Source organism: Seriola aureovittata, chromosome 15 (assembly GCF_021018895.1).
Source record: "Seriola aureovittata isolate HTS-2021-v1 ecotype China chromosome 15, ASM2101889v1, whole genome shotgun sequence".
In the NCBI taxonomy this organism is placed as follows: Eukaryota; Metazoa; Chordata; class Actinopteri; order Carangiformes; family Carangidae; genus Seriola; species Seriola aureovittata.
Window position 1 is genome coordinate 11,570,942 of NC_079378.1, and position 27,339 is coordinate 11,598,280.

General features: G+C 39.7%; 2 protein-coding genes across 4 annotated transcripts in view; one reads left to right on the forward strand and one right to left on the reverse strand.

The window, feature by feature from the left end:
- Positions 1-982: 982 nt before the first annotated feature.
- Positions 983-5,801, reverse strand: irf1b (interferon regulatory factor 1b). Of its 2 annotated transcripts, XM_056398096.1 has the most exons (10): positions 5,652-5,801; positions 4,848-4,940; positions 4,032-4,131; positions 3,768-3,935; positions 3,522-3,562; positions 3,151-3,283; positions 2,854-2,973; positions 2,673-2,701; positions 2,357-2,477; positions 983-1,802 (listed from the first exon to the last, which is right to left on the reverse strand). In XM_056398096.1, the coding sequence occupies exons 2-10, from the start codon at positions 4,932-4,934 to the stop codon at positions 1,699-1,701; spliced, it is 903 nt and encodes a 300-aa protein (XP_056254071.1). In that variant the 5' UTR covers positions 4,935-4,940; positions 5,652-5,801; the 3' UTR covers positions 983-1,698. The 2 variants fall into 2 exon arrangements, with proteins under 2 accessions (XP_056254071.1, XP_056254073.1); XM_056398098.1 differs by lacking the exon at positions 2,357-2,477.
- Positions 5,802-13,708: 7,907 nt separating this feature from the next.
- acsl6 (acyl-CoA synthetase long chain family member 6) overlaps positions 13,709-27,339 on the forward strand; it is a 38,599-nt gene continuing 24,968 nt past the window's right edge. Inside the window, exon 1 of one of the 2 annotated variants that reach the window (XM_056397204.1) lies at positions 13,709-14,854. In XM_056397204.1, coding sequence (XP_056253179.1) covers positions 14,809-14,854 — 46 coding nt within the window. In that variant the 5' untranslated portion in view covers positions 13,709-14,808. Of the gene's footprint in view, positions 14,855-20,804; positions 21,032-27,339 lie in introns of those variants that run through there. The other variant, XM_056397205.1, reaches the window with a different exon arrangement.

Here is a 27,339-nt window from a genome sequence, read left to right on the forward strand (position 1 = left end):
CACTTTGGGCCCCTTTAATAGCAATCAATCATCATTTAAATGTCACAGCCAGTCTCAGTGTTGTCGCTGACCATGTGCTTCCCTATATGGCCACTGTTTACCGTCTTCTGATGGCCACTTCCAGCATGATATTGCCCCATGACACGAAGCCAAAGTGGTTTCATGAACATGACAATGAGTTGAGTGTACTTCGGTGACCTCCCCAGTCACCAGATCTGAAACCAAGATGACACTTTTGCGATGTAGTACTACAGGAGCATGAATGTACAGCTGAAAAAATCCACAGAGATTACCTGATGCCATAAAATCAACATGAACCAGAATCTCAAAGGAATCTTCTGGAATCCATGCCACAAAGAATTGAAGCTGTTGTGAGAGCAAGCGGAAGCCCTCCTTTTTAGTATGTTGTTCCTAATAAAGTTCACAGTTAGTATATGTTGTGCAATGACACTATTTCTCAACGTCCGTGGGGATTATAGGGGAACCCCAGATAATAAAGAAAAAATAAATGACGTGGTTAATCAAGAGCTATATTTATTGCAGCTCTTATACAGAATAATTTATACTTAGACTGTAATTGGGTAATCACCCCTTTTGAGGAAAAAACATTGTTTGTTTGTTTTTTAACTAGTCGAAATGTTTTGCTTTAAATTGGGGGAAAAAAAGTTAAATCCAGTTTAACCTGTATTATAGTATTAAAAAATAAAACATTAATGAGATATGTCATTTTAAATACATTTGATGACCTTTTTAGGACTGTTGTTTTAGGATTTGTTGATTATTAAAATAATCCTATACTGCATATTGTGACAATCTGGACCAAGATTACTTGACTTTTTCCAATAAGACCCTTAGTTTGTCACGGGAGGGACACTTGGTGGTTGGGTCAGGGGTCAAAGTCATTGATTTCCTTACAGCACAGCACTTAAAGTCATCTATCTCTGCACTCATAAAGTGTTATAATAATAAGGAGCCATATTAATTCACATTTTAACAATAGATTTCTTTTATTTTATAAAAAAACACACAGACAAAAACAGCTATTTACAGATATTTTCTGAACTTGCAATAAGCAGAAAAAAAATTCTGAAGTGGAACTTTTAACAGAAGTTGAGAGTTAAGAGGGTAATTAGACAAAATGTCATCCTTTAACTAAATTTCACATGTATAACGGAGAAGAAAATGATTTAATGTGAGAATTATTTTACACTGTACATTATCTATCTATCAAATGTGAAGTGTACTGAATGTATTTATGAGGTTAAGTACTTACTAGCTTGCATGTATTCATAGATTAGTATGAAAATGTAAATACCTTGCCTGAGCAAAACTGATTTATGTCTAATCACAGCTCAACATCCCAAAAAGCTGAGCACCACAATGCCTTGAACCAGCCAAAAACAGAGACAATGAACAGCATGTCTGTTAACAGCAGTGCACTTCAAATCTTCTCTTCATAACTTCACATAGAGGTTGAGGGAGATGAGGAAAGCTCCACGAACTGGTACCAAGTGTCAGACACACGGTACACACAGTTGGGAGGCGGGTGTGGAATTTTAGCTTAAAGTGTGGAAGCCACCTGTCACAGACTGGAGGGGTGTTGATGGTTCATAAGGATGGGGGGTGATTGGTGGGCAGAAACGAACAGCTTTTAAAGTCCAAAGTGTCAAAGCCTTGTCCTGTCCCGTCCTGAGGCCCTCAGAGGCAGAATGTTTTGTTAAAGCTGTTCCAGATATCGTTTGAGGGGGCTGAGAAATCTGAACCCAGATTTGTGTAACACGGATATTCTTCTACTCCATCGACTGTAAAACAAACAGAAAGAAAGACAAGGTCAGGATGTTGAAGGAGAACGCAAACTTAAACCACAAGTAGCCTATAGGAGAGGTGGTCTAACCTGAGGCACTTAACTTTCAAAAAGTGACTTTAAGATGTCATGAATGCTGCTATAAAGGCAAGATATCTCACGGCAGACTTTTATCATCTTTCTAACCGCCATTTACTACATTTGCTACACGCATAGACAGAAGCACTTCAGAATGTTCAAGAAAAAGATTCATATCGATTTCCATACTGATTTCAGCTATAGCGCCATGACTACCCAACCATGTTTATTTCATTTTGTAGGCTGAGTGAGTGACACCGATTATCAAGTGTGTTTTAGGTGAACAAACCCCTTTCATGAACACATTTACATCAAACGCCTAAATTGCCAGCAAGGGAGTGTAATGTTCAAGCAGCAGATGGACGGCCTTCATTTAGATGCCATATGAACTTCATGTCACAATCTTAAGGGAATATTTGTCATATTCATTTAGATGAAAGTTGTCCATCTGCCCAACCAACTAGCAACATTTACCTGAGGAAGAATCACTCCACTGGCTCCCACTAGGACTGGTGTGTGCTTCATTGTTCAGGAACCCCCTGCCGTCTAAACTGCCAAACATCCACTGTGAGTCTCTCTCCAGTTGCTCGCAGATCTGAAAGAGCAACACTGGACTGAGTACAGCTACGTTTTGCACAATTTCAGATTTCCCACACCAGTTTTTAACAATCAATCTTATAGTTTTTGGGGATTATTACACAAGCCAAACAGGCAGTATAAGACAAACATGGGCATTCCTGTCAATGAAAAATGCATGCTATTAAGAGTAAGAGCTGAAGTCCATTCTTACCTCGATTATGTCGTCAGCTACGCTCTCCTCTAGAAGATCACATTGAATAGAGAGGGAAAGAAGAGGGAGGCGACATGAGTACAGCACTGTGATATCGATCCAACCATTTGAATTTACTTCATTTCACTTAGACTGGTTCTGAAACATTTATCAGCCAGTGTGACATGTGTTGTTGTCTTACCGAAGCTGTGTACAGGTGAAACTTCAAACCTCTGGAAGAAGGTGTTTGAGAGGTTGCCGGGCCCAATCTCAACGGAAAAAGACCAGTCAGGCACTTCAGAGGGAGTCATACACCTCAAACCTGCAAGGGTGGTAAAGAATAGCATTGAATACACCTGCTCAAGTTTTTAGTGGCAAATTCAAGACGGCTTCGGACAGAGCTGTTTGAGCTCATGCATTTACAGTATCACTTATCACACACAGGAAATTATAATGCTCTAAAGAGTATTCTTCAACTACTCCCAGTTTTCTTCCTCACCTTCCTGCCCGGTTTGCACTGTGCTGTCGACTGTGTTTTCCTGAGTGGACTCGGTCTCATCCGTCAGTGACGCATCCATGGGAGACTGGGTATCACTGTAGTCCGAGTCTTCCTCCATCTTGACCATTGAGCTCTACAGAAGCAAATAATAGCCAAAGTCAGTGAGATTTAGGAAATACAAATGATGAAACAAAAACAAAGAAATGTACAATGTGTTGCTTGTCTTGCCATTACAATAATGTCATTTGATAAGACCATTACATTATCTACATCAATGTAGCATAATTTGAATAGGCATAATTTGAATGAGTAAGTGTCATGACATCTATACAATCTACACAATATCACAACCGTATAATATCAGTATTTACCTTCTTCCTTAACTTTGCTTCCTTTCCTTTGCTTCGTTTGTCTGTGCAGGGGAAAGAAAAACATTTTGGTCACTTGACATCTTAAACAGCTTATTGTTTGACTGTAGAACAAACTGACTTCATGTGTAAAATAGAAAAAGGAAAAAAAAAAAAAAAGATCAGCAGCCAGCAGATGCTGCATACAAGTGCTAATTCGTGAAAAAAAGAAGAAAAAAAAGCACGCTCATTTCCTGTCAGTTGCCTCACCTCTAGATTTTGGAGTGGCAGGCAGCATCTTGAAGACGCGCATGGCTTGGTGGCCCTTGTTGATGCTCTTGTCTTTCACCTCTTCAATGTCAGGCAGTGAATTCATTGCACAGCGGAAGTTGGCCTTCCATGTCTTCGGGTCACTGTCCTGGCCCTCTGCGTATTTCCCTGCAGAATGACTTTTGTTAAGTTTTTTCCAGACAGAGTATAATTTGCTGCCTTTTTATTTTGCAGTTGGTGTGCATGAGTCTTTGCATTGCTCACCTGTGTGGATGGCCCATTGTTTGAACAGACATGCATCCTTGTCCATCTCCCAGCCGTGTCGAGCTGCATGCTTCCAGGGAATTGAGAACATCGTCTTATCCTGGTAAATACAAAAGGACATACTGAGTTGGAACGAGGTTGGCCACACATTCAACATAGAATCAATTAAAACATGCACAAACTTTGAAATATTGCAAGAGGCTGACCATCTAACTTGTATGGCGCTGTTAGCAGTGTTCTTTAGCATGGCTTTAAATTATGTTAAAATATTTTTTTGCACAGCGCAGTCATAGTAGAAAAACACACACACCAAACAAGCTTTTGTCAGTTTTTTTTTTAGTTTGAACCACAAAATGTCAGGTAGGGAGGAGTGATAGAATACATGGTGATATCTGTGAACTAAACACCAAACTTGGGTTACGACTAACTCCTGGTGTCTATATTCACCTGTCTGTAGTGCCAGAGGGTGTTTAATTTAAAAGGTTGTCATTGCTCACCATTTTACTGCCTTATATATCACTTTATTGTTAAATTCATCCCAACTGGTGCTTCAATCAAGTCACTGTAACGTGCAGATATCTAGTGTTTAGTTAGAGAACAAATAAATAGAAATAAAGAAAAAAGAAAAGAAAAACAGGTGCAGCCTTGCAGATATCACTTCCTTCTCTACTTGCTGAGAAGTTATTCCCTCCCTACAATAAATACATTTGAAAATGTCTATTCCTCTGCTTATTTCAATATGCTGACCATATGTTTTAGTAAATGCCATTAAAATGACTCCATCTAATGTTTTGCGGGAGGAAATGAGCCTCTCACCTTGTCCACCCAATGCAGACCCGAGATGGAGTTGGACTCGATCATCTTCTCCAGCCACGGCCTCATCCTCATCCTTGACACAGGCATGTTTGCCTAAAATATGCAGCAACAGAGTAAAGCGTTTAGACAAACGAGGAATGCTGTGTGTGATATGTAGTAGTGAGAGTAAATGGACTCCCACATCTGCCTCCCCTTTTAGATTTATTGCTGCCCGCAGGTCTCACAGAAGTGTGAGAGGAGTTCACGGCCAGGGCACGCAAGAGGGCGTGTGGAGGCGGTCGCGCTTAACTGTATGAGTCAACCTCACTAATGAAGGTCACACTTCAAAATTAAAAAAAAAAAAAAAATTAAAGGGTTTCAAAATGTTCAAATGTAAGCTACGTGAACTAAGTTTGCAATCCAAAAATTTTAAATAAATTTCCGTGCAAATTGATATCATCCAAGCAAGAGGCATTTGGAGACGTGCGCCAAAAGGTCCCCTGTACTCGGGCGGGAGCGCACGCATCCTGCTGCACTGCTGAGTGCATACAGTACACACATGTTCTAAAAAGTCACTTCATCTCTTGTTTCATCAACTTTGGTCACTATAACTAAAAGTTAAATTACACAAACTTAAAAGCATTGTTGCATAAGACATTTCAGGAATCTTTGTACATTAATGCAAGGTTTAGATTAGGCTATCTATTCTAAATAAGCAACTCCCGGCAATAAAAAAAAATATTTAAATATAAGACATTCTATGCAAGTAAAATTAATGAATGAATTGCTTAATTAATGAAATAATTGCTTAATCAGAACACTTACAGGCTGTATTTGCTCAGTGATCCGCAAAAGGAAAATGCACAAAAATAGTCCGATTGGATTTGGTTTGTTCCAGAGAAATGTCTCTTCTTTCTCTCAACCAACTGAAGATCAGTCTGGGACAGAAGTGATCACAAACGGTGAGCAACAGTGCATTTATAGTCTCCAGCGGGTTTTCCCCGGCTGGCCAAAGGAGGCAGTGCACACTGTAAAAAGTGTCCATACCGAAAAACAAGTCAGTTTTTCATAGACCATTTAAAATTATATTATTAGAATATTTAGAGAGCTTTTCAGGTTTCTACCTCTACAAGTTCATTCATGCCATGCCTTTTGTAAACGAAGTGTCCATGTTGTGAATAGAGGTGAAGAAAACAGTTAACTACAGTTAACAACCACATGATTACTCTGAGATCAGCAGTATAAACACTTTTCAACTAAAGTGATTTGCACCGTAAACATCTCATCTCATTTCTGCATATTTGCAGAGCAGCCCCCCTCTGTCTAAAAAAAAAAGTCTGATTTGAAAACTCACTTAATTATTAAATATATTGATAAAGTCAAGATGGATGTTGTTGTTTTTTTTTACAGCGCGTTGGCGCATACTCTGTTGATCCTCCCTTACAGCGCTAGCTGAATTTCCGAGAAATCACGTTCTTGAGAGCAAGAAGGAAGTCAATAACAACAAGGGCTGATTACGGAGACTCGTTGCACGTAGACGACACTGTGACCTATCTCGTTTGAGACCCTCGCGGTATTTTTTTTATATATTTAGCATGCAGCAGTTCTGCACATTTTGCAGCTGGACTGCGTAATGCAAACGAGTACAAGTATTTGCAGCTAAAGTCATACACTGTAAATTTTGTTTTGCTGTGATATTTACACAAAGCATAATGAAATGCTAAAGCATGACAGCTTGTGGTTTCATTGTTATATGTTTCATCATATACAGTAGGCTGTATACGATTATGAGTATAACTGCAGTAATATTAATGATAGGCTAATATTTTTTTTATTTTTTTAGTACTAGTGATGGAATCTGCAATATTCTGTGGTTTTGAGATTTTGCAATGTGTATCTTATTATAAAAAGAATATGCAATAAACTAACATCATAAACTTCAAGTGCATGATGACTCTATCACACACACACACACACACACACACACACACACACACACACACCACACACACACACACACACACACACACGCTCATGCTCCTTCATCCTACAATCTGGCATGATAAACATGTGCAGAGGACCAGCCCTTTAGTATAAACAGCAACCCAGCAGAGAAACCAGGCATTTACAAGAAATGGTGTAGTAATTTCAGTCACCGGTAGGGGCATTGTGGTACAGGCTTTTCCGTGCCAGTTGAATGTGGGCCATGTGGAGTAAAGGAGCAGTGGTAGCACCAGCAGTGTAGTCTCTGTAACAGGATGCAAAGCCTTTTATACGCTTTATTATTCAGAGCTCATGAAATGCATAAAAATAAATTAGTGCGTGCATAAAACTGCAAGGAAGTGACTGAAAATGAGAGGAAATTATTTCATATTTTCATTATATTTTATTGGGCTTTGAATTCTGATGCTTTTCAATTTTTGCAACTTAACAACGACTATTAAATCCTGCGGCGGTCATATTATCTAACAACATGGGAGCACACACATGGTTTGCTTTCTTCGTGGGAATGTGGGAAATCCCACACTGGTGTTGCAGCAGTTACCGGAGCTTTCAATGTCCATATAGGGGCATACCGCGTGGTGTGATTGCGCGCTCGTTGAGGCTCGAGCGCGCGCGTCTCTGGGAGGGAATAGCAGGGAGTTTTCCTGCGGAGTGTACACAGGCACCCTGACGATGGGATTTCCCAATGAAAGCACAATTCTGGATTAGTAGGGGAAAATCATCCCGTTTTTCTGACCTGTTAGTGCCGTGTTTCAACACTTGAAGCTGTCAAACAGACTTGTTGATGGATGATAACACTGTGAGAGTGAATTATAGGAATTCAGTGACTGAGGCAAAACAGGTGTAACTGTGCTGGAGTTGTTCTTGATTTAGCTTAAGTGTGTTTGTTTGCAATGAGTGTGATCAGTACTAATACATTGTTTTTTTTTTTTTTTTTTTTTAAAGACTCTTACCTTTTCTGTGCATCTTATGGTTGCCAAGCTGGAGGTCAGGACAGGTGAAATGTGTCACAAGATAAATCTGAGGGGGGTCATAAGATTATTAATCAGATAGGAGAGACTTGAAAAGACATTTCCTCTGAACAAGACTGTGTCCATTTTCACGACCTCTCTCTAATAATTCATGTTCTCTGTTAAGTACTAAATAGTTTTTGCCTTTCAGACCTTTGAAAATATTCAAACAACACAATTTCACATGTATACATCACTTAAGTCAACATGAGCCCTTAGAGCTATGCAGTTGTAGCATGTATGTTGATTTGAGATACACTATCATTTTTTTATTTATTTTTTTATTTTATGTCTTATACAATATCCAGCAACATCATTCTTTATACATTCATATTTTAAATCTGTAGCTATTCTCTTGGACAGACTATGAGACAATGGGTCCCTGGGCACATACATGTAAAAGGCCCCCCTTGACTCGTTTGATTGACTTTTCGACAAGAGCTATTAGCAACACTTCATACAGAGGTTCTTTTTTCATACTTTATTGTGTCAGTTAATGTCAATGAAACGTTATACTTTTCTTGTTATTTAAACTTTGTGACACAAACTTAACCTCATAACTGTTTCTTTTTTTGTCACCCCAACCCAGAACACTGTGCATACATAAAGCAATAGGGTGAGCAACAGTATAGTTGTTACTGTTCATGATGTGTATCTCCATACCATACAACTATACTGTATATATATATATAAGTACCCAAGTACCAACATACATATACATATGTATGATGCATTTCATGTTTGTTTTATGTTACAGTTTCATGTATACTACTTGAATTATCTTCTCAAACATGATCCATCTGATGTTTCATTGACATTTTCATTTGTATTAAGTTTCAGCTTAAACCTACTTTATTGATTACCTCACCTCATCCTGGGATATAGCACCATTGATGGTTTACTTTGCACTGTCCTTGCTAAACTGCATCTAACTTGTTTTCAAACCCACCATGACAAATTCCTTTACAAATTTTCACACTCTGTGCATACAGTGATAGTAATTCTGATTATTTAGGCCACCTGCAAGGATAAGACAGTAATTTGAGGCTTTGGCATGAGGCAAGCTGCTTGAGCATCCAATCTTCCCCTGGACCATCTGCTTTGGCAGCTCACTGACACTGGATCAAGTCAAAGCCCTTGTTAGTTAGCCTGTGTTTGCACTGCAACCTCATGTAGGGTGGGATGGTGGGGGAGTGGGAGTGTGTAAATTAGAAGATCTACTCATAACATATTGTACCCCAGTGATCTAAATTTCCTAATATATAGAGGGATATTTGTTCAGTTTTGACACATTTGTGTTACATATATTGGGCATGTAGCCCTCAGGTTGTAGCAAAAACGTCTCAGTTTGTGTTTAAGTCTCTTGATACTGGCTGTAGGGCTTACTATCAACTGTTGAAGGTTGTTTTGTGTGTATCTTTTTAATTCAATCCTGGAAACAAAGCTGTGAAATCTGGTTCTAATTATGGTAAAAACTAAGAAAGTCCATGAAAGAAAAACTTCATTTTTAGCTGTTAGCAGTTAATTGGAATTCTTTACTTGGAAATGAACTTCAACTGTAGTAGTAGTATTGCTTATTTCCCCTATAATTAATACTAAATACATAGTTTAAAACATAGTTATTTCCAGGAAACTTATTGGGAATTATTTGAAAATGACTGAGCCATCAAATACACAATTACTGGTATAAAAACATCAAATGTGATGAAATGAGAAAAGAAGAATCGGTCCCCTCCTGCATCAAAGTCCATTGTCCCATAATGTCCCATGAAAGCATTTAAAGTTTTTTCCCTAAGTTTCGGTTTCTCTATGACTCTGTTGGAATGAAAGGAAGGGGGGGGCGGATGTGAAAAAAGGAGTGTACACTGATCTAGGTGGAGCTGGGTTGTGGAGGAGGAAAGGTGGGAGATAAAGCAAGGTGAAGGCAAGACAAACAACTGATGTGACAGAGTGCTAAAAATATGTTACTGCAACAAGTTCAGGAATAGGCTATGATTCAAATTTAATACATGGGTAAACATGTCCACTCTCCATAAGTGACTTCAGACCTCAGGCCAATTAGAGTGAATCATAATAAATCACATTATTAATACTGATGCGTCAATGTGTAAACAGAATTTGTAACACGACAGATCTGAGGGGTTGTGGGATGATGAATGAGAGAAGTTCTGCTACATATTATATTTGGCTCCATTTTTCAGATTTTTCAAAAAATGTTTAAATGTTTAAATGTTTAAATGAAACCATATAAAGTGGGAAATCACTATTTGGTGGAACTGGTAATGACTGCTAAACCTCTGAAATAATGAAATAAGAGAAATCTGAAAAGTGACAAATGTGAAGGAGTAAGTAGCCTTAAATTAGACTGAAGTTACATTATGTAAAAGTATCACATTTGATTGGTTCATTGGAAGGAATTAAGTTAGTTCTCTGAGTTGATATGATAACATGGGTAATGATAAAGAGGACAACAGTAAAGATGTTACCCTTCCTGTGAGAGGGTCACTGGGGCAAAATGTTGTCATGCTTGTGGTGCGTGTATCTTATCTCCAATGCTGTAAAAAGTTCTTAAACATACAGGAAGATAAAGACAGCGAAGGTAGACAGATATATATGGGTCTTTTTTTTTTTACAATGAATAAATGTTCCATTCCTTTTATAGTCTGTCAGTGTTTATCTTGCTCTGTTGCCTTTAATGCCTCTAATTTTCATAATTTTCATAATTTTCAGTTGTTTTCTGAAATGCCTATAGACTTTGTGAACTTCTAATTATAACCATAAGTATTGTAACATTACCATTTGGTACCTTCACTTTGATATTTTTGATACTGTCAGCCAGTCAATTTACCACTTTGGGAAATATCTCAACAACTGTTTGATGCAGTGGCGATTGCTCTAAGACTGCAATGGAAGCTCAGCTTCCCCTAAAATGTCAACAAATTAATTGGTCAAATATGTACTGTTGTGTGTACATTTCATTGACTAAATATGCGCTAGAACACGTTCATCTTTTGTTCAGAATCAGCTACTTATCACAGGTAACCGACACGACTTCTTCTCATTCATCCCCGCAGCGCCACAGAGCTTTACACAGTGTGGACGCCGAGCGTCTACTGACTTCAATGGGGAAGCATAGAGTGGGTTGTTCCACTGCAGCGAAACTAGACGGTCATTGGATAAATGCTGGTCTTTGTCCCGCCCATCGGACGCTCAGCGTCTCTGGGGGTCTATGGGACAGTGGGCTGGCCCGGACGCTCAGCTTCTGCATGATGATTGGATGATCTGTCTGAGGCTGAGTCCCTTTTTGATTGACAGCGAAATGAGCGAATCTTGAAGTATAAGCATCCACCGGAGCAGTTTTCAAGTTTTTCATTCCGTTGTTCGGAGTTGATCTGGAGATGTTACTGATCCTCAGTGACTTTGTCTTTGTTAAAAATGACTAGCGTTGTGTTTGGCGACTCTCTTCTGTCACTCTGCGAATTTACATATAAATAAACGGACACATTTTATGATATAGGCCGAATATGAGCATCCCCTCCTTATAAGACCAGCAGCCGCCACTGGTTTGATATATTGCCATGAAATTTTGTACACACAATCTGATGGTGCCCAGAGGATAAGCACCAACATCAAACTTAATTCCTTTACTCAACAAGATCTGTATCCAGGGGTCTTCTACTGAAGTTAGCATACTAACCAGCTAGCATCAGGAGGGCTAGACTGTCTTTTACTTTCCAGGGCCGAGTCACTGTAGCATCCAGTCTGCTTTGAAGAAGTAGCACGGCTCAGAAGGTGTATTATAACTTCTTGTATTTTAAATGTAATGATGGCTGAAGCTTTCAGCAGTACTGGTAAATAAACAGCTGTTAATGCTAATGTGGGCTATGTAGCAATAGCAAAACTTCAATGCTCCTTTAATGGTTTTGAGTCCCTCATTATCTATTGAATGGATTGCCATTTTATTCGTTTATTCATCCAATTAGTTTATGACCAAATACCTGTAAAACTAATGACAAATGACATTCACATCAACCTCAGCTGTACTTTGTGTTTCATGCGTTTCATGTGTTCAAGCACCACTGTGTCTAGTCTCACAGAGCTTCAAGCCTGACTGCACACTCTGGTCTTGTTGTATTATAAAATCAAGAGTGATACTACTGAGTTTCAGCTATTCTTCAGGTTTTTTATGCAAAACTTTTCAAAAGACTAATTTATATGTCAAAAAATGTTGAATTGAATTAGTTAGTTAGAATTGAATTTCTTTGACTTGCCCATAAAATATAGGTTTTTAATGGACAAAGACCCACCCATGTTTTATATAACAAAATTACATTTTGGCCCTAAAACACTAGGAATCTTCAATTTATTACCATCCTGTCAGAGGAGGGATATGGAAAGTTAATCTCTGTTATTTATCCCTGTTGACCCCTGACCTTGACCCCAACCTCCCATATCTGTGGCAAGATGATAATATTTGAGATTCCTAATAAAGTGATGTCTTACATGCTGAGCAGGGCTTTTTTACGCAGCAGCTTTTTTTTCTTTTGTGTGTACTTTGATCACATTACAAAATAAATAAAGTAATCAATGTCAGTGCGTTCAGTTCAGTACCTCACCTAAAACTTCTCACATTCACTCTCCTGTTGTCCCTCTGGCAGATCACAGGTAAATTGGATCAGATTTACAAACTACATTGAGATTAGTCATTGAGTCATTGTCAGGTTTTAATTTGTAATTCTTCCAGTGTGTGTGTGTGTGTGTGTGTGTGTGTGTGTCTGTGTGTGTGTGTGTGTGTGTGTGTGTGTGTAAGCCATCTTTTACTGTGCATCTAGCAGTCTAATAACTTCTGTGTGATGATGAAAGAGTTGGACAGACTGACTGAAAGGCCCTGATAAGTATTTTTGTATTCTTAAATGTTTTCTGTGTATTTTTTATACGTCATATTTTTATAGATAAATCATATTTGTTTATGTTTCTTTCATTTGTGTGTCTGAAAAGCTGAAACATGAAACACTGGAGTTTTGTCCATAAACTAACGTTGGTCGGTAAATATTTCAGCACATTGTCATTTTGATCATGGTAAAAAAGCGACAACATTGTTTGCAATTATCTTATGGCTGGATGCTGCCATGAGGTTCCGATAGTGCATCTATGCCTAAGACTCATGGGAGTTGTAGTTGTTACTTACAGCAGTATTTTATAACTACATCTCCCAAAATCATTATTTTAGATTTCTTAATATAAAATGTAAGTGAGGCATTTTGCTGGGTAATAAATACTGCATTAGACTTAGAATATAAACTCCCTAATAATTAGTTCATATTTACCAACTCAGGGCTCCTCTCATCTGGATTTTGGCAGCTCGACAGTAAAAAGACACTGTCTGGACAGATTTTTTTGTAAGAAAATAATTACAAAATAAATAAAGTAAGTAATCAATGTCAGTGCGTTCAGTTCAGTACCTCACCTAAAACTTCTCACATTCACTCTCCTGTTGTCCCTCTGGCAGATCACAGGTAAATTGGATCAGATTTACAAACTACATTGAGATTAAAAGTGTGTGTGTGTGTGTGTGTGTGTGTGTGTGTGTGTGTGTGTGTGTGTGTGTGTGTGTGTGTGTGTGTGTGTGTGTGTCATCATGGCAAAATGTGCTCCTGGATATAGGGATGTTTTCTAGTTTCTCTCTGCAGTGGTTTCACAGAAGAAGAAGAGGAGCAGACAGTTGCAAGGTGGCACAGCTGCAAGTGACAGATTAAATGTCCTGACAAGTGACCCATATAAGGTCAGTAACATGACAGCGGCACAATAAGACAGTAAACATGCTGGCAACTACTAGGGATACTTAAATGAGTTTTAATTAATAGTTAGGACAGATAGATTGAAATGACTTAAGTCATGTTTTAAATATTAGATATTCAGACAAACCTGCTTGAATGAGGTTTTAAAGGTGCAACTGAATGTTTTATTAAATAAGCATAGACACTGGATGAAATTATGTTTTGCAAGGTCAAATAGCATTCAGTGTAGGCAGTCCAGACCGATGCACGATGGAAAATGTAATCACTCTAAATTTAACTGGAGACATACCAGTGTGGCACACAGTGATTTCCCTGCCTCACAAATGACCAAAATATGCCGTAATTTTAAAATGCATTCAAATATCTTGTCATCTCTCTGTGTCTCATCCTTGTTGTCACTCCCTCATCCCCTCCCTCACTTTGTTAGCCTTTCTCAAGGTTACTTTAGTTCATTGGGAGTGTCTTATTGTACCACGTGACCGTGATGCAAAGTTACTCTGTGTCAAAGCTGTGCTCAGCTGCAGCGACGTGGCTACATGGCGTGATGTACCAAAGGCTCTCTTGAAATAAATCAGTATTTAAAAAAAAAAAAAAAAAAAAATCATGAAAACACCCATTGACATGCTTTACTCACTATCAGTTTAGCCTAGGTTACACGTGCGATTTTTATATAAAAATATGAATTTGAATGCCCAAATTATATCATAGATTTCAGGTCTAACTTCAGAGAATTTCATGAGCATTTTGTAATAAATATGAGAATAAGAAGAAGATTGAGTTTGTAGGTTAGCAACCAGAAGACACAATTCATCCCCAGTAACCTTGGCGTCGATCGCATCTCCTGTTCGACCTATAAACCCTTTAATTTCAGCAGGGGTGTCTGCCATTGCGCAGCAGCCAACTAGGTGAAGGTGGAAAATCCAGCAGGAGGAAAGATGCTTCATTAGGCCGTCGGGGTCTGTTTCCTCAGTCAACACACTCCGAAAGCTGCACAAGCTGTAAAACCCGCTGGACATCGCCATCCCCTGCTCTGCTCTCCCACTGTGGTGTGTCTCAGATATATTGTCGCCCCCCCTTCCTTAATCTCCCAGATTGCCGGCGACTTGCTGCAGTCGATGCTGCAGTTCTGAGCCGCTCCTGCACCGGGACAGCTGACTCAATGAGAAAGACATGCTCGCATTCGTTCTGGTCTCTGGGTCGCTCTGGATTATTTTAGGTGAGTTGCAGAAATTCTGTTGGTGATTTTTCATTCATTTTAATGATTTAGCATCGCTGGGCTGTGGCTAACGGCGATGCACCTGTCTCACAGGGACTGAGGCGCATTGTTGGTCATTCTTTGCCGGCATTTTCATTTATCAAAGCTGGTATTTCCGCCTTTTTGTTCCCTCTATTACCGAGTGTTTAATCTGCAAGCTATTGCTGCAGTTGGCGCCATGTCTGCACCGTTATGACACCGGTGACATCTTTCATTTTCCTCAGACTACACGTGTAGCTGATGAGACTCAACCCCGATTCAAGCGTGTTACATCTCGGTGTCGCGGGCTGCAGCTTCAGCCACAGTGCCTGAATTTTTGCCTCAGAGCTGGGTTTATTGGAGCGACATCAAGTGATGCTTTCAGGTGGGGTTTACCTCTACTCAGGTGGTGCACAGGCTGCCATGCGGCTGAATTCATGTGGGTCAGTCTGCAGATCAGTGATTGGATTTTTCCTCTCGGAGTGTGTGTTTTACGTAAAAAATCCAGCCATTAAAGAAAGCACTGTTCCCACTACCAGCCATAAGGCATAAAAACGTGTGCATTTCAGGCCGGCCTGGTGCTAAGGTCGTGTGACATTGTGCGTAGAAACCGGACACACGTCATTTAAAACCCCTATTTGCGTACATCTCACCACAGCCTGTCTCTCTAAAGCTCCTCTTGCATCAGTTGTTTCTGCCTATAATAAGCTGCACAAACATCAATCCCCCATAATTTTAGTCAAAATGTAACTCATCGGTTTGCCAGTAAGCCGGTTGTTAAACTCAGCATTTTGTCTGTGATGTCCTCCGCCATGCCTCAGTGATGGAGGGAGGGAGGATGAGGAGGATGAGGAAGGATGACGCGCTTCAAATGACCGCAGTTGATTGGACGGAGCTGTCCAAGAGAGAGGGGGTGCTGAAATCCTGCGGCCTACCGGCAAAATAGAGAGCACAGCATGCTCCGCTGTAAGCGACACCACCCCCACCCCGGTTTACTGAGCGATTTCAGGGGCGTCGAAACTGATCCTTTTAAGGCTGTGTTTCACAGTAGTTAAATTAAAGTCCAGATTAGAGGCGTTGTAAAGCGCAATATTGGGTTTTTTTTTTTATGCAACAAAGAAACATTATAAATGTTCAGTTTTTGAAATGAATCTGGTGGTAGATTACATGCAAGGCTAGGGTTTCTTGGTAAATAGGCCTTGGTTTAACTGCTTATTCCAAAAGAGTAGCCTATAGCCTAGGTCTTCAGCAGCAGTTGCACCACATGGTTGCTAAGTGACGAGCAACCAGTAACAGTTGGGGTTTTGGTTGGTGCATTAATATTAAAATTTTCTGTTACAGGGTTGCATGTGTTGCATATTTAATAACTGATGCAGCCAAATTTGTTTAAAACAGACCGAATTGTTTGGCTGAAAATAAACACTAGTGAGGCCAGAAAGGGGCCCCTTGGGGAGACTCATGACACCTTTAACCCAGCTTCACATCCTAACATCCTGCTGCTCCTCAGAATTAATAATTCATTTTAATCACCATCTAGTGCAGCCCTACACAGCGTGTAAACCTATTCTTTTCCCTTCCTCAATATTTAATTAAAAGGATGGTCGTGGCTTTGCCCTGCCCTTTGGCAAAAAAACAACCAATAACATTTTAGTATTTAAGTATGGTAGCTCCACGCCCACCAGGCGAACTGTATGACTCTTAAGTATGATGTCTTGTCATTGTCTTGTCACAACTTTTTGAATGGTACTCCATTTTAATTGAATAGAAACTGTAACCAGAGTGAAGGGGAGTTGTGAAAATGTATGACTCCACAATCTGACATGGTGGTGTTGAGTGTTTAGTCTTCCCTGCTCTGTAATGAATGTCTGTAGTGTCTGTCTGAGTGTTAGGAGGCAAATGCGGTTGTGTGTTGGTAGAACTCAGATGTGAAGAGTGGTGATTTGATTTGATCAAAGCTATACTACACTTAAGTCTTATTCCTGATATAGTCAGTGATATCAGCCAGTCTGGGTGCTCTCAGATCCACATGGCAGCTTTACCTCTGAGTGGCTTATTGCTGTTTCAGCATTCAGTACATCCTCTTCCTCACATTGTGGGATGCTGAGCAGTAATGGCTCGGCCTAAAGTGCTGAACCAGGTCTGCCTTCCGCTCGCATGCTCAAGTAGTTATCTTATAGATTGGTTCTCTGAGTAATGTTCATTGTTGTCCTCGTTTGGTTTATAGTCCTGCTCCTTTTGGATGAAAACCTCCTACAGTTACACGAGCCTGCTAAGAAAATGAGAAAATCCTTGAGCCTTGTTAAATCATAAAAAAATCCCACTGTGTGATTGCACCATTTAATCAAAAGGAAAACGTTTTCTTCATTCCCCAAAAACTAACAATGAGGAGAAAGAAGCCTTTCACCAGGAAGCTGTAATATTTAGCATTTAGCTTGGTGGTTGTCAGCCTTTTGTGATTCACATCCTTCAAAATGAAGCAATGACTGCAAAACAGACCCATGACGGGATGCATGCACAATGTTGAACAATTTAACAAAAGTGGTTTTCAGTGTTGCACAATCAAAAACAAAGTGAAATAATTTTGATGTAATATGTATTATCTTTCCTTGGTGTACCAATACAAAACCCCTCATACCTCTGAAACAATTGTGTTGTGGAACCTGCCTTCCCTCTCACTTTGATAGTCAGTCAAACTGGGACCAGCCTCATTTAGTGCTGGTGTATGTAATTTGTTTAAATGGAAATATCAACAATACCAGGATCGTTTATTTACATATGCACCTACGGGTGGATGTATACTTGGGGTCATTATTGCCAGTGTGGATAAGTGTCTGTATCATTTAGTGAAGGTGAAGAGGAACACGGCGTGTTTAAGTACGGGGGGAGGGAGAGAGAGAGAAAGAGAGAGGGAGAGTGGTGGAGGGAGGGCGGGGTGGGATGGGTGGGTGTGGTGAGAGAGAGCGCAGCGTCTGTCGAGCTGAGGGTGGTGTGATACGGAGGCCAGCAAGGCCCAAACTAGGCCAAAACGCATCTCACTGCCTTCCTCTTGCTTGCCTCAGCTTAATCTGGCCAGTGGCAATGGGAAGGTAATCACTAGTTTGCACAGGGCGATGTGATATCCGCCCGAGGCCCCTTGGCACACTACACACAGACACACACACACATACATAGACACTGATCACACTTCACCGACTGCCTGGCTGCCTTCGACGCCTTTGTAAGTGCTGCTGTATAGACCACAGCTGCTTTAACCCTTCTGCAGTGCAATTACAGTTGCCTGGTTTGCTTTTTTTTTCAGCTTTTGCTTGCTCTGTATGTTTCCTTTGTTAATTTTACTTAAGTGCATTTTTTATTTCATATATTACAATCCTTCCTGCTCAACTCATCCCTAGTGCTACTTTGTTTCTGCAGCTTGTTCTGAATCATTATCTGGTTTTCTTTTGTGAATGTTAATTGCAATTACCTGTTGTGCAGCATCTCAATTCAGCAGGGGGCGGATGGCTGTTTCATGTCTACGGTATGCTACAGTGGTTGTACAGTTATCCCTCAGTGACAGTGACAGGAAGAAGTTGTGGTTTTTGTCTGGTGCATGGTGGTCTAAGTGGAAGAGTGGGGCAGAGAGATAAGGATGAGTGGTTAAAAGAGAGTGAGTTAGAGTTGGTGCTGTGCAGGGATGATTAAGCATTGATGGTTAAAAATAGAAAAGCATGGAAATAAACAAAGATGCAATGCATTGACGTGAGTGAAGCTGTAAAACAGAGGGGGGGAAAGCATTTAAAGAATAAAAGAAAGCCGAGCAAGATGTCTTTAAATAGAATGTGGTAGTGAGGTTACTACTGGTCATCCGTCTCTGTGCTAATAGGCTGTAATCTCCCCACGCTGGACTCTAATCATTAGTGACGGCCCTCGGATGGGCTGATGGGGCGGGACTTGAGGCTTGCGTTTCCTCCACATTAAGCCTCAGAGGTCACAGGAAGTCTAGCTGGCCCATTCACAAGCCCTCATCCCCTGCATAGCTTGCAGCAATTACGCTGCACCAAAATCTTTGCTAAGTGGAAACTTCCTGAGAGAGGATGAGAAAATGTCCTCGTGTACAGGTGATACAGAGGGGAAGCTGGGTGCAGCAGGGTTTCTTATGTTCAGTAATTAAACAGGTTTTACTCATGTCATCATTTAAATTGTATGAGTAAAGCGCTGTTGTCAGATTTGTGATGGTGTGTTCCTCCAACTCTGTAGGGAAGTGACTATTCAGAGACACTTCAAATGAGCCATTTGTGGAAATGTTAATGTAACATGTACAGTATAAAGTCAGTCAGATTTCTTTCCCTTACCAAAACACTGCCAGCTCTGGAGAACATTTAGGTTTTTATGTGAGTGGGCACAGCTGGAAATGTATTTTTGCTCCTTGTGATTCATCTTCAAGTCGAGCATCATTGTGAAAGTAAATCAATTGGGATAAATTTTACACCTCACTATATCTGAGTTTATATTCGGCCACATATTTGTGTCCCTCAAACTAATAAATCCTACTTGAACTCATCTACATTAACCTTCGTCAGCTAATTCCAAAAATGTAGACATTTGGGTTGATACATAAAGATGTAACAACATCGCTTGCTTGTTTTGATCCATTTTATGGCTCAAATATTTAACCTTGACATACGGGCCTATAAGGCATCTCACTGTAGCTTATTTCACAGCTGAAGTACATTCAAATGTCCTCTAGTACAAAAAGTTCAAATGTTTTTTTTTTTTAACCCAGCTGTTCATGCACAGTATGTACACTACATGTTTTGTAATAGATATGATGCAGTTTGTATTATGTTCCCCCTGCGCAGTGCCTGACTCCTCACATCTGTCAGGCTTTCCAGCTGCGTGTAATGTACGTCCACTGATGTTCCATCTGAACTGGACGTGGATTAACGCTGCATCATTTTTTTTTTTTTTTTTTTTTTTAGCCATTCGTCAGTATTTCATACATTTTCACTCCACCCTGATTCTGTGTTGTCCGATGAATTAGGCTGCTTCCTTTCTCGATAGGGATAGAACTCGCCGTAGATGAGGTTTCGACGTAAGCTAATACCGATCCCGTCTCTCCGTTATATATTTCAAAACATGACAAACAGACGACAGATGGTGTGGTTGGATATCTTAAGTGAAATCCCGGGAAATCATCAACAAAAAGCAGTTTATAAACTAAACCGTTTATGAAGTGAAGGAGGAGTTCACGGATATACTTCGCAGTGACGAGAAAAGACTTTCTACTGCATTCATGAGCTTCACCACTGGACAGAGCTTGCTCGCTTATCATGTATCCTCAATGTGGAATGTGATGACAACAGTGTGCTGAGAGTTAGTTAGTTAGTTAGTTAGTTAGTGATAAACCCCTTCTTATTTTACACTGTTTTACTGTCAATAAACATGAACATATACTACTGCTTTATTCGTTCCAATCTCTTTACAGAGAAAGAACCAAGTCTACTTCCTGTGTTCCTCTGAACTGTAAGACTGAATCTTGAGTCCACGTCAACAATCCTTCATCCTTGAGTCCTGACACCAATCAGCTAAATGCCTCAGCTGTAAATGCAAGAGATTTTCTGCTGCTGCCGGGACGATAAAGATAACTCAGTTTTCATGGCGTGATGTGCTCTTCATTTCACAAATTAAACTCTGAGGTCTTTGAGTTCACATGCTGGTAAAGGTCACTGTTGTTGCTGTTGGGAATGAAGCTGCCCTGCTGTTCTCCAGTCGCACCAGCTGAAGCAACAGTCTTTGTAGAAGGCAACAGGGATGGACTTAAAGACCTGTGTGTGTGTGTGTGTGTGTGTGTGTGTGTGTGTTGGGGGGGGGGTATTTAGGTTACTACAGGACAGAACTGGACACCAAACAATGCAATAGGCTGTAGTGAAAAGGAGGTCGAAACAGCTGAGCAAAGGCCCCTGCTTATCTGAGATAATCATGCAAATTTAAGCAAAGAGCCTCATCTCATCTGCTTGGATAAATTTTCTTTTGTCCTGTTTGTGAGAAATCAGTTCTATCAAAACAGAGAACTGATTTTGTTTTCGAACCCAACTTGAGTGACTGGATATTAATACACAGGGCGCTGAGAAACACCTTGAGACATTCTCTCTGTCCAGTTTCATGGGGCTGTGGACAAAGGTAAGGCCTTCATGGGACTGTGGGTTTGTAGGCTGAACATGCATCTCCACCAATGAGGCATAGAGTTCACCTTAGAGTCACCTTGAGTGAAGGATACCGGTTGTCATCTAAATAACAGAAGACAACTTGAATCTGGCAGATTTTTCATGCCATTATGAAAATATGTACTTCGGAGGAGTCCGCCACTGAAATGGGACATAGCCACTGTGTATAGAGGAGGGCTAATTGATTCTTAATACCTTTCACTGCCTCCCAGCTTTGTCTCTCTACTTTCCAACATCACTTTTTAAGAGGAAATATTTTCAGTGAAGCGTACAGCGGAAGTTGAAGTGGTTGGTGTTCAGGTTGTGATCTGTGTAAGTAAGATTCTGCTCCGTACACTTCCTGTCCTCTCTTGATCTCGTGCTTTATCTCTTGTAATGTTAAGGACAGTTTTTCTGTTCTCTGTATTGGCAGTCAAACAGGAATATGTAGACAAGAGCAAGAGAGAGAGAGAGAAAGAGAGAAACAATAGCGGGAAGTTAGATGTTTGCGTCTCTCCTGGAGGCCAATTATGTGTCTGGCAGGCTGCCAGTCTGCCTCTGCTGTCACGCTATTTCAGGGCAGAAATTCGTGGCTTGCTAGCATGATCTTTACTTTAGCATTCGCTGGTCTGTTTAACCCTCCGGGCTCCACATGAGCCTGGTACTTCACAAACAGGTGCCTGTAGCGGGTTTCCAATTATGAGTCAGGAGACATGGATTATTTGCAGATGTGGTCTCACCTTGGCCAGTAAAATCAGTGTTTTGCTCCCAAGCATGCTACATGCAGCTTTGCAGCGGTCATCAACAAAGAACAAAATGAGATATTATCCATGTAGGATGACACTTAATTTATATTATTATTAATTTAATAATAATTATATACATTTATCGATCAACAGGTTACTCTCAGATTGCTTCACAGAAGATGCGAGAACTTCAGTACACTTCAATATCAAATCAAGTGTCACTGGCTCTAAGGACCGGGTCAGACACTTGTTCATGTGTTTGTGTCTGTACACAACCATTTCAATAAAAAAGAAGAAGCCAAAAAAGAAAAAAACTGTAAAAATTATTCAACTGTATCTTTGTACTTTGACATAAAGCAGAGAAGCAACATAAGTCAGTAAGTTCAGCTTGATCCAGAGTAAATGTGTTTAGCACAGTTGTCAGAACGGTGTCGGCTTTGAACTATGGTCCACAGTTATGGATTCTACTGGACAAAACCTGACACAAAACCAAACAACAACAAAAACAAAAACGAAAAGGTTTTTGTCAGTTTTTATTTAGATAGTTTTTATAAGTTTAGTTAGTTAGCAAGTTTTTGCGATCATTCATTTGAGCGACAAATATTGCATTCATCATAGTAGTACTGTTAGTATTATTACTACCACTACATCTGCCTCCAGCACCCCCTGCTTCATCCCTTTATTCTCAACCATCTCATTCTCTTTCTGAGAGAGATTGGAGTGTGTGTGTGTGCGTGTGTGCGTGTGTGTGTGTGTGTGTGTGTGTGTGTGTGTTTATGCACAGTAATGCTTTTGTAACCAGCTGCACTCTCTCTTTCTCAGCGGCCTCCTCTATTCCAGCTAACTGCTCAGTGGTGTTAGTAGGTTATGGAGTCTGTCTATATTTAGAGCTGGTTGAGCACAGTTCCCCCCTCCTCTGCCTCTCTTTTCATACACTGACAAAGCAAGTAAATAAACACATCAACTGTCACAGTCAGTCTCTAGCAATGTACTCAATGCCTTCAAGTTTAATCTCAATTTGGATTTTGTGCCAGTGCTGTGGCAATGATGGTCTTAAAAGTTTGAAACGTGAACCATTATTTATAATGTCAGAGAACAGAACAAACATTGTCTGCTAATCCAGGTTTAATCAAAATTGCATCAGGTGTTTCTGAAATATTTTGAACTTATTGACCTATTTTAACCAATCAGTGATCTCTGTAGTGATATCTGCGTGTGTCTGGTGTCTCAGAAATATTTTGATGACCCACTGAGATAATTTTTATTATTATGTTAGTAGGTGACTTGTGTCCACAGTAGTAGAACAGGCCGGATTACTGTATTTGTATCAGAGGAACTAAACATGGTGGATTTTGTTGATGTTGGCCTTTTTGACAATAGGCTTTGTTTGTTTTTTTATTTTGGGACATGGCTTAGTTGTTTGTGTTCTGTTGCTATGACACCCAACATGGAAATTATCTGATCTGTGTGTGTGTTTGTGTTGTTCTGCCTGTCTGGCTGGTGCTTTTGTTATTGATCTTCCCATCAGAACTGTTCAGATACAACAGCTGTACTGGAATATGGAACAATACAATATGGACTGTAGCATATGTACTGTAATGTGGAAAATAAAATGTATGATGAAGCATTAATTAACATTAATTCTTTGTTACAGCAACACAGTCAAACATGAATTCAGTTTTTTCACTCTTGCTGCAATTTTTTTTCTAGTTTTAATTGTATCAAAAAATCTAGAAATAATCAACCCAGGTAATTTTTTTTATAATCACTGAGATTAGTAACAAATTAAAAGATATAATGTATTTTTTGAGTAAATTATTTCCTTTTTAATTGAATGTTTTGGTGTTTTGGAGGTTATGTCTACTGCCTGTATGAAATTCCTATGCTTTTTAAAGGAATAGTTCATAGTTCCTATGCCGTCCATTCCATTCTAATGAACATGACAGCTCAGTAAGTGACGTTAACTTGGACTCAAGATGAACTTCACGGCCAAAGGTCAAAGGTCACTGTGACCTCACAAAACATGTTTCTGGCCATCAGTGATGACATTTTATATCCAAAATGTCAGAGGTCAACTTCACTGTGACATCATAATGTTCTGCAAAAACACTTGTGGCCACTATACACCAGAACAGAAGGGGAGATTGTGACCATATTGTGACTGGTTGGCGAAGGCAGTTGGATTGAGGTTAGCCTATCTTCACATAAAAACTGTAACTCTATTCAAAGTGAAAATCCTGCCAACTCTAAAGCTCACTAATAAACATGTCGTATATTCTTTTTTTAACCTGTGCCTTAATAGAAATGTAAAAATGACAATACGATCCTCATCGACCATATCTGACAATCCACGCTAAAATATCTCAAGAGTTTCCACTTGAAGTTGTGCCAGATTATGTTTTCAAGTCACAGTAATTAAGTCTAACTCTCAGACCAGCAGCGCACAGCGGGTGATTTTTGTGTGTACTCAACAGGGCAGGATCCCAGAATTAACTTTGACATTGTAACTGCTTCAGCTTCCACACAGATGCGAGTTTTTCTTAAGTTCAAAACTTTCAACTGGTTTTTATTATTTACTATCATGCTCAACATTTCCCAGCACTTAAACTGCTCTAATTCCCCATCAAGATTACCAGAACCACAGAGACACAAAAAGGGACAACAGAAAAAGAGGAAATATCTGCGCATTGGAGTAAAAAAAAAAAAAAAAAAAGAAGCAGGGAGTCCTGCGGTGGTAAAGGCTCAGTACCTTTTTTTGACATATCAGAGGGGATCTGTCATGTTGTGGTTTTTCAGTTACAGATGATAGTTTCTGTCTGAATAACAAACTTCAGTTTAGTTGGCTTAAGCGGATTCAAGCCCAGGTAGCGTTTGGGAAAGCAACATCAGGGAATTCACTGTACGTGAAGGAAGTGTGCTTTTGACATGAAACCAAGTAGTGGAAGAGATGAGCAATAGTTTTATCACTGTAAATGTGTCATCCTGTGGAAGTGCAGCTTTACAAATGTCTAGATGACCACTGATATGCTGTCTGATTTGTATTTGTGTGTGTGTGTGTGTGTGTGTGTGTGTGTGTGTCTGTGGTGGTGTCATCTAGAAACTACACTAAGAGTGAGAGCATTTGAGTATTTTGGGAAAAAATGATAAGAGGCATGTACTGGCATTCATGAGTGTCAAAAGGTTTAAGACCATGAAGCTACAGTATGTGATGACTTTGATGAAACATAACATTTTGTAATTTTTCAATGCACACAACTTTAGGTCTGTACAGAAGTAATGCATATGTTTGTTCATGATAAGCAGAAGCCTAATGATAAAAAACTATGCTGTGACTGTCCAGCCTGTCTCTGTGGACACTGTGTCCAAATTTAGGGGTTCCCTAACAGGAGTTTGGATTCTGCAACTCCAAACTAACTTTTAATGGATATTTTATAATCTGATTACAGTGTTTTTAAAACTCAGCATACTACTACTTTTAGGGCCGGTCAAATGATTCATTATTTCCCACCAGAATTTTATTACTCTCAGTGTAGAGAAGGTTTTGAAACATAATTTACATATTTACGTGTCAGGTTCAAATTCAGCAGGCCTGTTTCATAGAAAAATTACCACAATGACAAAAAAAAAAAAAAAAAAAAGGAGAAGCAAAAGTAATTTATTCCATTTCCACGAGGTGACACAATTTGGAACAATATGACAAAAAGTAAAACTTGTGGTCTATCATCAGCACAATTCACAGACCATCTAGGGACATAAGTTTGCAATGAGCATTGACCAATCAGGAGAAGGGAGGTAAGTGATAAAAGACAAAATGTTTAATTAGTTAATTCAATAAATAAAATGTTAACATTTTCATATATTATATACTTACATACTTACAAGAATAAAATTAGACTTTACTTTTGGTGTCAGGCAAAAGTTTTCTGGGGGAAGGAGAGTCTGACTCATGATCTGAGTAATTCTTGATTATTGGCTGTTAGCAGCTTGTTTACATCAACCCATTTACACCATCATAAATTACATTCATTTTTTGTTAGTTTTGAAATTCATGCATCTTTCACCCCACATTGCAGGCTCATATGATTCCCTTTAGTAAAGTAGTAGTGAAGAAAATACTGTGTGTACTCAAAATAACAGATGAATGAGGAAGTCAATTTTCCCACAGCCTCAGATATGTTATCAGCCTCACTCTGTCAGTGTCTGTGGCTATGTACATGTGAGTGTGTGCGTCTGCGTGTGTGAAAAAGTGAGCAGACAGGAAGTCATTCTGATTGGCATTGAACTGCAGCACTGTCCCAAAGCCATCCGTTGAGTCAGGTGGTGCTGTCTCTGACTCATTTCTCAGGGGCGGGAAGACACCCTTCAGTCATCACTGCAGTCAGCGTTCCCTTCAGCTGAATTATGCATTTCACGGTGTGTGTGTGTGTGTGTGTGTGTGTGTGTGTGTGTGTGTGTGACGGGGGCTGAGCCTTAACGAGCACTATACATCACATGTATGTGTGTGTTTTATCTACTTTCTAGTCCCACCACAGTGGGTAGTGTAAATCATGTATTCTGAGCCGCTTTTACAGTAAGAACAGGAATGCGTGGGAAGACCGACCCCTCATTCATCTATTTTTTTTGAAATGGTGCGTTAAAGGTCACAGGGTCTGGGTGAAGGAGCAGTGAGATCACATCTGTTCTTTAAACATGTTTATCAAACAAGACTCAAAATGTTCAAAAAAGAACTCTGTGGAATTTGTAGGAGGGTGTAGTTTTCTACGAATGTGTGTTAAATATGTGTCTTTATATGGGAAGGCCTGTTCACATATAGCTGCATGTGGAAGTGGTAGCGAGGGCTCTTTACCACTTCCTGCACAACAGGTTTTGTTCAGTGCCCTTAAATGTCAGATGTCATGTGCTGAAGTTTACTTGTGATATCTGACCATAATCGTCATGTAATCTGAATCATTGAAAAGCCAACATTTTGCTCCCTCTGCCTGCTGTAACCAGCCAGTGTAGCGTGGGATATGAATTCGTCTTGTGTGGATGAACATGTTGATAGCTCACACGCTGACATACTGACTCTAATAGTAAGGGGACAACATGACCTCACCTTTAATGCAAGGATGTGCATGTGGTAGCACACAAACCATTACACATATAAATTCTTTCATGATACTTTGCACCAGATGTGGTGTTAACATCTAAGAAATTGAGCACATTGCTGGAAGATTGAACATTGAATAGAGGAAGAGGAGAGTTTCGTGGCAGATTTGGTGAGTTTATTGTCTGTGGAAGTGAAAGATGCTGCTTTTTTATAACCAGAAAATTGAAGACCATTGACACATGTTCACATGACTTTGGTTGATTTTATGCGTACTGCTGCAGTTTAATGTCAGGTGCCAGACTGTGGTTTTGTCTGTTTTGTTTGTTTGGTTTTCTCTTTGTCTTTGAATCCCAAAATACAGCCTGCTTTGAAAATGAGTGTTTCTTTGGAAACTGTAAGACTGTATGAATGAATGAATTTAGAATTGAATCCTTGGACAGATGATTGCCA